At 31.5% G+C, this 16,011-nt stretch overlaps 1 protein-coding gene across 2 annotated transcripts; it reads left to right on the top strand.

Annotated features, from left to right (window-relative positions):
* Positions 1-4,530: 4,530 nt before the first annotated feature.
* LOC149886913 (uncharacterized) lies at positions 4,531-6,929 on the top strand. 2 transcript variants are annotated; one of them, XM_090091893.1, is made up of 3 exons: positions 4,531-5,741; positions 5,981-6,169; positions 6,641-6,929. In XM_090091893.1, the coding sequence occupies exons 1-3, from the start codon at positions 5,550-5,552 to the stop codon at positions 6,647-6,649; spliced, it is 390 nt and encodes a 129-aa protein (XP_089948019.1). In that variant the 5' UTR covers positions 4,531-5,549; the 3' UTR covers positions 6,650-6,929. The 2 variants fall into 2 exon arrangements, with proteins under 2 accessions (XP_089948019.1, XP_089948020.1); XM_090091894.1 differs by lacking the exon at positions 5,981-6,169 and having other exon boundaries at positions 4,541-5,741; positions 6,641-6,928.
* The last annotated feature ends 9,082 nt before the right edge of the window (positions 6,930-16,011 follow it).

Raw genomic sequence — 16,011 nt, 5'->3', positions numbered from 1 at the left:
TTATTGAATGTGTCTACCCAATCGTAAGGGTACACGCCTTTTTTACAAAGTAAATCAAATTTTTCTCCTTCATAATATTTTGCGAGGTTTTTGAACTGTTCTGTCTTTAAATTTTTAGACAAAGTATCCAAACTGAAGGAAAGGAATTTAATACTGTCGATAAATCTCAATTCAATTTTTTTTTCTTTTGGTTTTCCATCTTTCCCAATGTACTCTCCCACTTTTATTTTTTTTGAGAAGCTTATGTATTTTTCCTCGTTGCATGGAATGCAGGTTATTTCTCCTCCCAATTTTTTGATAAACAAATGGCTGTCGTAACCCGACAAATTGTGAAAAACGACAGGAACGAATTTTGGAATTTTTTATTTTAAATTGCAATCGTTGTGTGCGGCTCCTCGATATTTTCCAGTAAAATGACAGTGATCGCGCACTTTTTCTTTATCGAGAATTTTTTCTTCGCTAATGTGGCAAACTGTTGCGGATTTGAAATTATTTTCATCGGCCTTTGTGAAGACCATATTTTTTTTCCCGGTTTTTCCAAAAAATTCTTTTATTTCTTTTTCTAAACTTTCAACAAAAAATTGGGCCACGTCTTGGTTCTCGTTTGACGATTCGGAAATTGATGGATCGCCGTCATAAACGGTTTCATCAAAACATTTGATGTAATAGGAAAAGGAACTTGGAACGTGCCTTTTTGGTGTACGACTAGTCTGGATTTTGTTCGCACGAATCCATCGGTTTGGTAAAAACTTTCAAAATCCGCGTAAACAATAAATGGGACTCTCATCGACCTTTCTATGTGCTCAAATTTCATAAACGAATTTTTTGGAGGAAGATCGATTCGAACTGCGCTGTGCTCTCTGCAATAAGACGAATGTTTTGAAAGATCCTCCTCGCTTTTCATCCCCTGCAAGCAATTTCTGCAAAAATATTTTTTTCCGTTGTGTTTGGATGCTAGGGAGGAATTGAGTCGACTTAGATTTTTGATCAGACAATAATGATTTGTTTTTTCGTCTGAAATAAGCAGCAAATCAATTTCATTTTTCCGTTGCAAAAATTTGGATATTCGTAAAGGTTGAATGGATTTATTTTCGCACATGAAAACGTTGACGGTGATTTCTGGATTATTTTTTTCAAATTTTTTTATTTGATCGAGTTTGACTGGAAATTCAATCCCTTCCCAATTTAAATTTTTCGATTTTTCAATAAAGTTTTTGTCAATTCTTTCACCGTGTTTCACAAGATTGATGTAGAAAAGTTCAGACAGTATACTTTGGATACTGCAAAGCTTTATGTTGAACTATACCCCTGGTGTCCAATGACTCCAACTCTGCATAAAGTTTTAGTACATGGTCCTGATATAGTAGAGAATGCGCTTTTGCCAATTGGACAATTCTCGGAAGAAGCTGCCGAAGCCAGAAACAAACATTTCCGGGAGTACAGACTTAGCTATGCTAGAAAATTTTCTAGAAAAGATTGTAACCAAGATATCATCAATAGGTTATTGTTAACATCCGACCCTCTGTTGTCCAGCATTGGGAAAAAGAAACACAAACTTACAAAGCCTTTTTCAAAAGAAGCTGTGGAATTGCTTCTTCCTGGAGAAGTCCAAGATTCCGACACTGAAAACAACGAAAATGAAGAATATTCTGACAATGACGAAGTGGAATCTAATCAAATATCAAAATATAGTATGTTATTTACCATAATAAAGTTTGAAAAATAATATATCTTTTATTTCCTCAAATCCTATTGAATAGAATAAAATGTAATCCCTAAAGTACCCATCTTTCCCCTATGTTGAACGCCACTGGCTTGGATTTGTACAAAAAACATTTAATTTACAATTTCTTGTCATATGGTAAAGTTTTCAGCTGTTAAAATGAGGGAAATAATTTTGGCCAGCTAAAATCGTCAAATACTCCTACGTGCCGCGGTTATCCACCTTCTTTCGAAAAGGAATTAATAGTGTATAGTGTTAAAAATAACATATAAAAAAACTGGCTGCCATTGAGTGCCATTTTAATAGTGAGACTAGTTTTTATGGAGGAATGCGTGGTGCGACGTTAATCTATGTTAATAGATTAATGTCTGAAAATGGTCATGGAAATTAGTGAATTAACATTATTTAATGGCACTAATTGCATTTTAATACAATATTTTTTTATTTTAAATATATGCTTTACAAGTTACTTCTCGTTCCGTTTTATGATAATCTCAAAATTTTATAAAATTCTAAGAGTTCTCAAAAAAACTCTCAGCCGTTACAACTGTCTGAGTTATTTAAATAAAACTGTCTAAATCTTCAAATATGGAATTGTCAAGAAAAGATATATCTTTTAAGGTGAAAGACAGTTTAAAAAATGAAGACTCCACGGGAAGAAACGGCAGGGTCACATTTTTTCATTTTGAGATAAATCATTATTAAACTTTTAAACCTTTATAAGTTTCGAAGTTTTAGGAAAATTTAGAAAAACTTTAAATATGCATCAAATCATTTATTAGTTTTGAATTCAAATACAAAATATGCTATTATGGTTAGTAAAGCTAGAAAGTGTAAAAAGTCGAAACTTTCAAAATGTGACCCTGCCGTTTCTTCCCGTGGAGTCTTCAAATGAATATTAATTAATCATTGATGTTTTGACAGATGCAATTTTCAAAAAAATGGGACATTTGATACAAGTTGGCGAGGATGAAATGTCATTATCACGGTTATTTTCAAATTTTCGATCGAGATGGAGAGCAGCAGGAAGATGGGAAGATTTTTTTTTTGAAAAACAATGAAGAATGATTGAAGGGCACCGTACAATTTTCAAAATTATCCAATACTGAATGCATAACAAACTAGAAGATTGTGAAGAATGATAATAAAAAAGGAACATGTGGGCGAACTTCGCAATCCTTTGCTTCATCTAGTGATAGATCAAAGAGGCGAAAGACTCAAGAACTACGTTCTACTTTTTCTACAGAAGAATTGGCATATGCTGCTCAAATGAGTTTAAGGACTTCTGGTCAAGTTTATTTTGCTCAAATTGTTAAAGATGTCACGTTAACAACCCCTCTCGAGCATCAGGAAATTGCCCCAGAGACCGGCAAAATCTCTACATCAAGAAACTTTACAATTGTTAAAACAACCTGAAGTCACCAGACAAGAGACAAGGAACGATTCCGATTTAGATACAAGTGGTTCAACATCAGATTCCGAATCGAATGATTCAAACATTGATGAATATGACATCCCAGTAAACACGCTTTAGTTGGTCCAACTGACGGGCCAGTATTGGCTATAGTTGGCTAACTGTTGGCATTTTTTGCCAACCATTAACCGACTGTGTACCGCGTGTTTTTGAATCGTAAAAGTTTCCCGTAAGTTTTATAAATGTATTTTAATAATTAGTCGCATGGTCTAAGTGAAACTTTTTATCATTTCTTTTCTTTCAAACGCTTTTTTTACCCCTTAATTAAACTTTTAAACTCAAACTCTCCTACACCTCTTAATATAACCGTTACGCTGGTAAGTACAAATATTTTACATTTATCCATTAGTTACATATTCAGATATAATTTTTGACATTGGTTGAGTTTTTTTTATGATGACACTATTGTTGTATTTGTATTAAACATTTTAGCTCTATTTTAACTATTATTAAAAGTTAAAATACAGCTAAAATGTATATGTGCGTGTATAGTAGTATGTTTATGTGTGTATTTCTGTATGTATATGTGTGTATTTCTGTATGTATTTCTGTATGTATGTATTTCTGTATGTATGTATGTATGTATGTATGTATGTATGTATGTATGTATGTATGTATGTATGTATGTATGTATGTATGTATGTATTTCTGTATGTATTTCTGTATGTATTTCTGTATGTATTTCTGTATGTATTTCTGTATGTGTTTCTGTATGTATGTATGTATGTATGTATGTATGTATGTATGTATGTATGTATGTATGTATGTATGTATGTATGTATGTATGTATGCATGCATGCATGCATGTATGTATGTATGTATGTATGTATGTATGTATGTATGTATGTATGTATGTATGTATGTATGTATGTATGTATGTATGTATGTATGTATGTATGTATGTATGTATGTATGTATGTATGTATGTGTATATATATATGTATATATATATATATATATATATATATATATATATATATATATATATATATATATATATATATATATATATATATACAGGGTGTCTGCCAGATCAGGGGAAATCAGGGAAAAGTCAGGGAAATCAGATATCTGCAAAAAATCTAGGAAATTAGGTTGAATTTTAGAAAAATCAGGGAAAATTGCTCTTCATCAAACTTACATAACTTAAATAAGTTGTATATAGTACATGTAATATAAAAGTTTATTTGGCAAATAGTTTTATGAACTTCTCTTGCATCAAGCGAATCTTGAATCTTCAAATGCAAAAATGTAAACAATTATACAACCCATATTAAATGTATCAATACTTGATACATTTATTGTGGGTTGTATTATTGTTTACAATTTTGCAGTTGAAGAGCATTTTTCTAAACAACTCTAGGTCAATTTTTGTGAAGTTGAATTTGGGTACCTTTAAATTAAATCAAGGAAAACAGGTAGAAGATCAGGAAAATATGAGGGAAAAGTCAGGGAAATCCACCTTATAATATTGGCAGACATCCTGTATATAACATGCATGCGTAAAAGTTGTTATATTCTAATATAAATGTTATAGTAAAATAATTTATATGTATGGATTTTGTATATATTGCATAAATATATGCCATATATACAATATTGACATAATATATGCAGTATATGAATAAATGGTATATGCAATTGCATATACAATATGGCATATACATTTCATATTAAGCATATATGACATTTATATTATATTATATATATGTGTGTGTGTGTGTGTGTGTGTGTGTGTGTGTGTGTGTGTGTATATATACATATTCATATAATGCATATAATTATAGCATTTTATTAAAAGGGACATCAACTTCTAAAAACTATGAGAAAACTGTTCAAAATTTTGGGGATCAGGAAAGGTTTTGGATAAACTATTTGTTTGTTGTTTTTTTTTTGTTTTACTACTTGTTATACATTGTATATGTGTTACGCATACATACATTGATTATGATGCTGACATGTATTGACAAAAGAAAACTATTTATATTTTTTGTAAAAAAAAAAATTGTGTTTTAATTAAAGTCATAAATGGATGAAGGATTTAAAAAAATACATATTTCATGTTACAAAAATACACATTTCTACTTTTTTATGCAGATAAAGGTTTTAAATAACGCTCTTTCCCGTGACCTTAATAACACAACACAAAAATGTGCTAGAATACCATTTTTACAGCAATCAATTTACCTACAGGGATAAATAACATGAATATTTAAAACTTTAACTCCAAATATTTGAGTTCCATAACACCTTCATCCATGTATGTCTTCAATTTAATAACTAGATTGTGTTTTTGAAACCAGTTTTCCTATAAGATTTAAATGCAATGAAATATTATTTAATTATTTAAGTATGTTTATAGAGAAGTTAGCAGCTTTGGAGTTAAGATTAACAGAACTGGAGCAAAAAAATAAGTTTTTAGAGGTTGAAAGTTTTTTGGATAATGACGACATTGTTGTTCCCCCTGGCCTTCCAATGGAAAGTAAGGAAGATTTGGAGAGGATTAACCTTATGCTACAGATGAAATCTGAGCTGGCTCTCTATGTAATTTGAAATTATTTTCTATATTGTAATGTTTGTAGCAGTCTACAGGTTGAGTTTAAACTAGTAATTATTATTTTATAAGATCAAAGATAAGTTTTTTTATAAGTCTTATAATTATAATTTATCAAAGGTAATTTAATAATACCTTAGTTATATTATACCGCATTACATTTTCATTTACCTTTGAAAAAATAATTTAAATAAAAAAAGTTGTAATATGTAGCATTATTTGTTTTTAGGTCGAATATCTGCGTTCTATTAGCGGTAAAGTTGAACCTCCAAAATACATACGATGTGTGTTGGGAGCCATGTTTTCTAAAAATTTTAGCATTTTATGTAATCTAAACGGATCTTCAAGTAAGATGATAGCTACTGGAATGGGCAAGATTAAGTTGCGATGTTATCATTTTGTGAAAAGTGCTTACTATGTAAGTATTACTAGTTATGTAAATTTTTAGTCTATTAAAGTCAACTGTATTATTATATTTACAAAAAAATGTTTACAACACTAAGAAAGAATATAATATGTTAGTACTTATGACAATTACCAGTGTTGTCATTAGTTGTGAGTTGGTAAGATAATATATTCTCCCTTGGTGACTTGAACTTATCAATGCCGTATTTTATTGTTAACTAGAGACGTTAATTGCCAATGTAAACCATGATTTATTAGTATTCAACTATATGATTCTTAAAGAGCATATAGAAGTTTTTCTTGAACCTATAAGCTAATTGCTCTCGGTTATCATATGCACATATTTTTAAAACTGCCAACCAGTTAATGTAATTCTCGATTTGCAAAGTATACATATAAGAGCTTAAAAATAAATTAAAAATAATTTATATTTAAACAAAAAATAAATTGAGTTTTTAAATTTATTTTCATTTTATTCATTTAGCAACAGTAAGAATTCAGTATCTTAATTCCAAGGATAAAGATATTTACCCGATCATTTCAAGATGGTTTCAGGGCGCAATTGATCAAGGAGATGGGCGAATAAATAGACAGACGAAAAGCAAGGTTATAAAAGATCAGTTGCTGTTAATCAATGAAAAGAATATTTAGTTATCATTTTCTTTTGCAAATTTATAAAAGTTTATTTATCTTGATTTTATTTATAATTCTAATTTTTCTTAATTATTATTAATAATTATCTAAGAAATCGCCATGTTTTTAAATACTAATGTTTTAAAATATTGTTTTTAATTAAAGCTGCCAATATTAATTTCAAACCTTTAATAGTATTAACTACAATAATAGAATATTTTTTGTTTTTTATTTGTAAATATTTTTCTTTAATGGTCTGGAAATAAAAGTGTAATGATAAAAAATTTGTTCATTTTGTGTATTCAACTAAGTTATCTATAAATATAATACAATATTTTGTGTGGACAGTTGTACTGTTTGACTGGTAAAATCTGATATACAAACAATCACTATTAAATAGAAAATTAAATATTAAAAAGCAAAGTTATACTTTGTTATTAAGCAATATTCAAAACATGATTTATAACTTTTGCACTTTCAATTTAAGCGCAAAAGCGAATTTAAAAAATCGCGAAAAAAAATCATATAGTTGGGCCGGTAATGGTACCAACTGTTAGCCAACTGTTTTATTATTGTTGGGCCGTTAATGGCAAACAATTGTTTAAAAACAGTTGGCTAAGTGTTGGTAAAAGCGTTACGTTTTTTTCACGGTACCAACTAAATAGCCGACTGTTGGCCCAACTGTAGCTAATAGTTGGTTATTAGGATCGGGCCAACTACTTACCAACTGTTCGATGTTTACTGGGATACGTGTTTTTGTTACTAGGATTAAATAAACTATTTTTTTACATATATGTGACCTAATCTTTTACCAATTTTAAAAAAATGATAAAACTAAAATTACAAATTTCTGTTTTTTTATCAATAGCGTAATTTTGGAAATAATTTTACAATGTTTTTGCTCTAATTAAGCTCCTGAATCATAAGCAATGACCTCGAAAACCAAACTACATTAGATTTCATATTTTCAACGTATGAACAGGAGCGTCAACAATATAGCGCGATGGCTCTTGAACAGATGCCGTCGCAACGACAGAATTTTGCAAATGAGTTGGTTTTGGAGGAAGAGCTGGTTTCCACATGAGAGATTGACTCGACGCGATGACAGGTCTCGGTGGAATTATAGACGGCTTCGGAGCGATGACAGGCTTTTGGACAATTTGACGCGAGGCAATCGAACTAGGATCAGAACGCGGAGCAGGAACCGGTCTCGCGTTTTTTATTGCTTCAACGAGATCTGCCTTTCGCATCTTTGAATAATTTTTCAATTTTTGAGCTTTGGCGATTTCTCGCAATTCTTTGACAGTTTTGTTTTCCATTTTATTATGCCAAGAAATTTTTCTTAACTCAAAATCAATTTTTTTTTTCTTTGTCGATTTTTTCGGACTTGCCGATTTTTCGCATTTCGTTTTCCATTTTATTATGCCAAGAAAATTTTTTTCTCGAAATCAATTTTTTTTCTTTTTTCCGAAAATTTTTTCAATTCTTTTTTCCCGAGAATTGAAAAAATTTTTTTTCGGACTTGGAGATTTTTTCGCATTTTTTCATTTTTTTCATTTTTTCATATTTTCGGGCTTGGCAATTTTTTTCTGTTTTCGAGTTTTTCAGAATTTAAAATTTCAATCTTTATTCCATTTTCCACTTTTCCATCTCGACGTTCCAAATATCTCCAACCACGCCCCGTCTTTTCATCGCTTTGTAAAGGGATCCGTATTCAACCACTTCCCCGGTTTCAATGTTGGTCGTTTTCACAGACACAGGTTTTTTTCGAATTAAACCAAGCCTCTCGTATTTTGGATCGATCGGTTTTTTTGAATTTTCCGTTTTCGCATTTTTCGTTTTCCCATTTTCCGTTTTTATTTCTTTTTTTGGTCGACCAACCGGTCTGTATTCTTTTGCACCTTCCAAAAGCAAATCTTTGCTTACAAGATTGTTCTCAACCGCAATCAGCATCAAAGTCAACAAATTGTTTGAGGTTTTTGAGACTCCATTTTCCCTAAGCAAATTTTTTAGATATTTTTTTGTTAATCTCATGTTTTATTTTTAAAAAGAAAAAAATTTTTTTAAATTGTTTTTTTGTCAAGAATCTCATGACGGTCTTTTGAACCTAATAAACGGCGTTCATGTTGGTTCCGTCTGAAACAAATTTGATCAATTTGTCGGAAACGATCACTGCGAAAATAACGGTGCCGTCAGGCACTGCCGTTCGGAATTTGAGGTTCACAACCAATTCGGCTGTTTCGGAAACAATTCTTTCCTTTTGCTTGCTGATGTCGACAAAAAACAACGGAAACAAATTTTTATATTCAAGCAGAGACAATCCAGATTGGCAAACCAGCTCGTTTGTGCCGTAATATTTTTCGTCAAAAGTGAACGCGTCGGAATGGGCCATGACAATTTTCTTTTCTCCAAAATTCAAGTCGTAATTGTAATTTGGATATTTTATCCCATTGACGGTCACGAAAAAATTGTTGACATCGCAATGATCGAATACGGCTGGATTTGCAGTTTGACTGGAAGGTCTGTTTGTCTGAAGGCCGAACACGATATATCTCGGAACGCTTTTATAAAGTTTATAAAGTTTTATAAAGTTTTTATAAAGTTTCATAAAGTTTCTTCAAATTTAATGAACCATCAAAGTATTGTTTGCAGGAAATGCTTCGACAATAATGTGACTCAACTCGTGGAAACAAGTTAATATGGTTTTCTATACTCTGTTTAGTCATTTCAAGAACTTTTTTTTACAACGTTTCCCCCATTTTGTAGGGGCAAGAATACCAGTTTCAAGCTTATTTTCATGATAGCATAATATTTGCCTGCTGCTGATGTCTAATGTAGACAAATAAAACACCTTACATACACGATGTTTGACATCATCAACAAAGAAATTGTAAAAATAAGTATATTTTCTTCTTGGTTTGCTTACTTTATTGATCTGAGTCATTTTTTTATCTAATCGCTCAGTAGTTTTACTAAAAAAGTGTTGCTTTTCAATCTGAGACATTCCCCACAGTCCATTAAATAATTTTTTTCTCTTGTCTTCTGAAATTTTCACGGAACACTTAAACTTGCAACAATTTCCACAATCTTTTTTATTTTTAATACTTTTTGGTTGAATAACCTTGCCCCTGGTATTTATATATTCTTTTCCTGATTGCCTAAGTCGCTTTCTTTTTGACTGTTTCCAGTTATAACAGTTTGCCTGACGTTTTCTTGTTTTCCCACCGTGCGGAGGTAATTGCAGTTAACCAGCAATTGAAGGATGTGTTGAAACATAGGGAGTAACCATGATATTAGCTTGTTGTGGGTAAACTAAAAATAAAAATGAAGCCTAAAAAAGTTATGCAATGCAAATAGGTAAAAATAAGATAATTTCTTCCACATATGAAGCAATTCATTAACATTTGAGTCTTAATTTATTTAGTATATACAACGTGTAATAATGATTATATATATATATATATATATATATATATATATATATATATATATATATATATATATATATATATATATATATAATGTGTTATCATCTTATGAGAACCTCACGGATTCTGTTATATATGTGACATACACACACTAGTGCATATGTCACATATACAAGAGAATCCGTGAGGTTCTAATAAGATAACACATTTCCTACTAGAATAATATGCTGAATTTTTATTAATACTAAAAAAAGCCGATTAGCACTAGAATATATAAAAAAATACCTGTATTTTGGTTTATTACTCCAAGACCTACATTAATATTTTCCACCATTTTAAAATTTTAAAGAGGAAATAAACAAGAACACGTATTATTTTATGCGATTTATTAACAATTTTATTGGTTGTTGGAAATAGAACAAAATAACATTAATAACTATCGCTATTTTGCACATAGAACAATCGGTTACACCTAATTTGACACTATTTAGTTTTTTTTTTCAATTTTAAAAGTAATACAGCTAGAAAGAAAATATAACAAAAAAAAAGAGAAAAAGATATAAACTCATTTTCTTCAAATTTCGAGATAGAACAAAATAATTTTAACCTGACGAATTGTGAATCTCTGCTGAGGCGTTGTTTTTAAACAACTTGTGAGGGGCGTGCATTTTTAATATGAAAAGAAAATGTTTTAAATCTTTTTATTTTCTTTTTTTTTTCAATTTTTTTTCAATTTATTTTTTTCGTGTTTTCACATTTCTTCGTCAGATTCCATTCCCCCAAATCCAAATCGTCACCCATGATGCTTTGAACTGAAGGTGCATTTTTTGCAATGACCACTTCGGGAATTCTAACCTGAATGGACTCGATCTGCGATCCGACAAAAAAACCTTCAATTTTCAAAGAGGCGACGGCGTAGCACTTTTGTCGAACATATTCCAAAGGATTTACTTTCACAAACTCTTTTGTTTTCTTTTTGAAAAACAATGAAGAAACTTCAATGTTTTTTTCGTTTTTCTTTGTAAACAACTTTCCGAAAAAAATGGGCGCTGCGTTTGGACTATCGGATTTGTTTTTAAAAATGGACAAATCCTCCGTTGTTAATTTTTTTCGTTCTTCCTCCTTTTTTCAAAGTGGGAATCATTTCTTTAACTTTCTCGCGAAGAAATTTTGATATTTTTTCAGTCGCCTCGATAAACTTTTTTTCTTTTTCGTTCATTCCGTTTTTTTCGTTGAAACCGAGAAAGGACATGGAATATCCCTCCAGTTCGTTCGTTGCAAAACTGCAATTTTCAAACACACCCAGAGAAAACAAAACGGGGGTTCTTAAAATAAAAGGACCTTTTCCAGAGGGGTACTCATAAAAAAGCGGAATCTTTTGGTACTGGATTGGTTTGGTTGCGGAATAAATTTCTCCAACCGATAATTTGCTCTCGTCAAAATTTTCAATCGTAACAAAATTCATCTTTTTAAAAAGAAAAGAAAATTTTTTTATATCATTTTTTTCATACGGATCATTTCTTTATTATCCACCCATGAGTTGAACGAGTCTGGATATCCTTTCCATTTTACCAGTGATTTGCTTTTTGTTCGGCGAATTATTTTTTCAATTCTGATAATTTTTTGATGCGTCTTTTGCATTTCCTGTTCGTAAAAAGTTCCTTGAATTTCTTCACCGTTGGCGTCGGTAACCTTGTACGTGGGTGGATCCGTTCGCTGAATTTTTGACACGGTAAAAACCTCCTCAGTCCATCTCGGCGTGTACCCTTTTTCAAAATTGGACTTCTTTTTTGTTATCCTCACTTTGTCACCCGTGGAAAATTTCGGCACTGCTCTTTCTTTTTGCGTCTTTCCATTCAGGTTCATCCAGACCTTATTTTTATTCTTTTCATCGTTGGCTTCAACTGGAGTCATTTTTATTGAAGAGTGTTCTGTGCTGTTGTAATTTTTTACCATTTCGTCCAAAACGTCAATGTATTTATTTGTGCTGTTGGCTGAAAAATATTTAAACATTTTTTCTTTCATCGTTCTGTTCCATCGCTCGACGACACAGCTTTTTTCCTCGTTTTCAGTGGAATATAATTGTACACCCAGCGCTCTCACGTGCTTGTTGTAAAATTCTTTTCCTTTGTCCACCCACATTTTGACACACTTTCTTTTTTCAAAGATTTTTTTCAACGCTTCAGCCACTTCAAGACCCGTTTTGCTTTTTAACGGAACGATCCATCCATACTTTGAAAACACGTCGATCACCGTAAGCAAATATTTTACGCCGTTGTTAAATTTTGAAAACGATTGCATGTCAACCAAATCGGCGGCCCATATTTCATCGATGTCGTTCACAAACACTTTTCTTTTTTTAAAATGATGAATAACCGGTTTGTGAAGCTCCTCTGCAAGCTGATCCGTCCATTTTAAACTTGAAATTTTTTTTTTTTTGCAGAGACACCCAGTCCAAATTTGGCTTTGGCTTTGATGATGGGCGCGATAAGTTTTCTTTCGTTTATTTCTTTTTGAGTGGCCCTAGTCTAGGCTCCTCTGTAAAAAATGGCGACTCGACAACAGCGGTTGGATCAGTTGCATAATCTAACTGAACAAATGATAAACTTTCATGAGTATTATCTTGGAAGTTATTAGCATTTTGAGATTCAGAAAATAATGCAATTGTTTCAATTTGATTTTCTTTTTTTGAAAAGTATTCACTAATCTTCTTTATTCTACAACTAATCCGGTCAAAATAGACAAAAAAAATAGTGGTAGATTTGCAATAATTCGCATAGAGCTGAAAATTTGTACATACCTTGAGCACATTATTACAAATAGAGTATTAAAAGTCATCGATCTCATATCTGCAAAAAAAGTTATTCAAGGTTTAAGGTTTTAAAAAAAATTTGTTTTTTTTTTAAAAAAAAAAAAGGAAAGTTTTAATCATAAAAATAGATCAGACAAAAGCGAACAGCATTTAAACGCATTTTTGAATAAACTGTTTCGTCGGCTTTTCTTTGAACTTGTATAAGAACAATGAAAAATGCTTTTTTCAACTAATTTTTTCAGCTGATTTTTCTCCTCTGACTTCCCAAAATTCTTGGAACAAAGTTACGAACGATGAAATACTTTTAGCGTTGAACGTTCCATTGCAGTTAAGAGTATCGAGCAGTGGCGGATTAAGACTTTTCGGGGCCCGGGGCTATTTAAAAGTAGGAGGCCCCGTTCCACTAACAACGACAAAAATGAGTAAAACTAAGACTTTCTTAAAAACGCTATCACGGATATTTATTTATATACAAATTTTATATTTATTTTATTGAACTATGTTGAGTGATTTTTTTCTGCTTTTCTTCCCCGCAAAATCTGCAATAACATCGCTGAAATCCAAAGTTTCTAATAATTTTGACTCAATAGTTAATCTTGCTATATTACTTAAACGACTATGGACCATTGTTGATCGGTGCATGTTCTTAACTCTTCTAAGAGTAGAGAATGATCTCTCAGCCTCGCAATTTGTTATGGGAATAGTTAGAAACAAGCGATATGCTATATAAACATTTGAAAATACATCAATAATATCGGTTTCAACAATCCAATTTAAAACATGCAAAGGAATCAATGTGTTTTCAGTCTCAGATTTATCTTTTTTATGCGAAAAAAAACCCTGGAGGCTGCAACTTTAATAATGTTACAAATTGTTCTATTTCAAATATGAAACTATCTTCTAAATCATTTGAGTACACGTCTACAATTTTTTTCGCGCTAACTTGCAATTCCATGGTACTAATAGTTAACAGCTTCGATAGAAATCCAAATAACTTATTTACGTGGTTGTAACCATCACTTCTTATAGTTAATTGTGTCACAGGTTTGTCAATAATGACAAAAAATGTATTCACTCGAAACTTGTCGGATACGCTTAAAGAACCAACTTGGTTTTCTACGTTGATCAATTTTTTAATTACCTTTCTTTTGTTCTTATCCGAATAGTCTTTTTCAATAAACGAGCTAAGTTTTTTTTGTAGAAGTAGTTGCGCTCCTTCGTTGTCAAAGACCGGAAAAAAATATATAATGCAGCGTTTTTGTTGACAGTTATTTTATTTTTGTGCTTTTGTTTTCAGACAGTTTAGTAAATTTAACTTTGGCTCTTTTAAGTTAATAAAAGATTTAATTTTCAGAGTTAATAAAAAATTATTTACTTTGAATCGGGACCCCTAAAATTGTGGGGCCCGGGGCTATAGCCACCCCTAGCCCCCCCCCTTGATCCGCCACTGATCCATATAATATTATTTTTAATTGTTTATTAAACAATGAATTAGACAGTAAATACAATACATTTTAGGATGATTTTAAATATATAAAATCAAGAAAATGTTAATATACTAAGTTGTAAATGTTAAATTTTATTTTCATCAATATGAGACCCCTTGGAGCGTATAACAGCAGCGCATAATCTTGGCATTCGGGCTAATAATTTATTCGTGGTTTCCGCTGTTATCTCATTCCAAGCTTTTTGCAAACGTTCCCATAGCATTTGCTGATTAATAAAAGATGTTTCACCTGCTTCTCTGATCTTCCGATCCAGTTCATCCCACAACTTTTCGATGGGTGATAGATCTGGTGATTGAGGAGGCCAAGTCATAATTTTGCAAACTTTTCCCCTTTCTTTTAGTTTCAAACAATTTTTGCATAATCCAGATGCATGTTTTGGATCGTTGTCCTGCTGCATGATGAATCCTTTCCCAATTATACGAATACCAGATGGAATCGCGTGCTTAACCAAAATATTATGGTACATGTGTTTATCCATGGTAGATGTGATTTTAACTAAATCTCCAGTTAACCCATTGCCAAAACATCCCCAAAGCATAATATTACCACCTCCATGTTTTACAGTACTTTGTATACATTGAGGAAGCACTCTTTCATTTGGTAAACGCCTAACATGCACGCGACGTCGGGTACCAAAAAGTTCAAACCTACTCTCGTCTGTCCATAGAACTTTCTTCCAATCTTCTAATCCCCAATTTTTATGCATTTTTGCCCATTCCAATCTTTTCTTCTTATTTACTGCCCTCAACAAAGGTTTACGTGCAGCAATGCGTCCAATTAAGTTGACTGATCTTAGTCTTCTTTTTACAGTATCAGTTGATACTGGCTTTACCCTTGTTTTGTTGAGTTCTGCTGTTAAAATTGTGGCTGGAATTTTTCTATTTCTTTTGCTGGACACAACAATAAACGTATCTTCTTGCCGTGATGTAACTCTTGGTCTTCCAGAACGTGATCTGTCACTGTTGGAACCAATATCATGCAATCGTTGTAGAGCATATCTCACACCTGATTCGGATATTTTTAACCTGGAAGCAATTTTTCTATAAGAATAACCTTCTTCACGTAAAATACATATTTTGCCACGAAGTTCTTCACAATATTCTTTCTTTACTTTCACCATTTCTCAAATTCTTTATTAAATTCAAGACATTAAATGCGCACACTAATGCCATGTTCAAGTATAAATATAAACATAAGTCTATTAAAAGCAACCAATTAAAATTACTGAAAACATCCTTACCATGCCGGAAAGTATCATGCTACTGTCAAACCTAAGCTTACAAAAAATATTTTGGTTAAAACTTTTGTGCAGTTTTAAATTTAATAAAGAATACTGAAGAACTTTATATGTATTTTACGTGAAAAAGGTTATTCATATAGAAAAATTTCTGCCATGTTTTTAGCAGCAGAACTCAACAAAACAAAGGTAAACAAAATTATTTGAAACAAAAAGAAAAGGAAAAAGTATGCAAAA

This window comes from Hydra viridissima, unplaced genomic scaffold (genome assembly GCF_058129835.1).
Source record: "Hydra viridissima isolate aposymbiotic clone 2 unplaced genomic scaffold, HvirCarnegie_v1 scaffold_6, whole genome shotgun sequence".
NCBI lineage: Eukaryota > Metazoa > Cnidaria > Hydrozoa > Anthoathecata > Hydridae > Hydra > Hydra viridissima.
The sequence above is the reverse complement of the archived record's forward strand: the minus strand, read 5'-3'. Positions and strand labels throughout refer to the sequence as shown.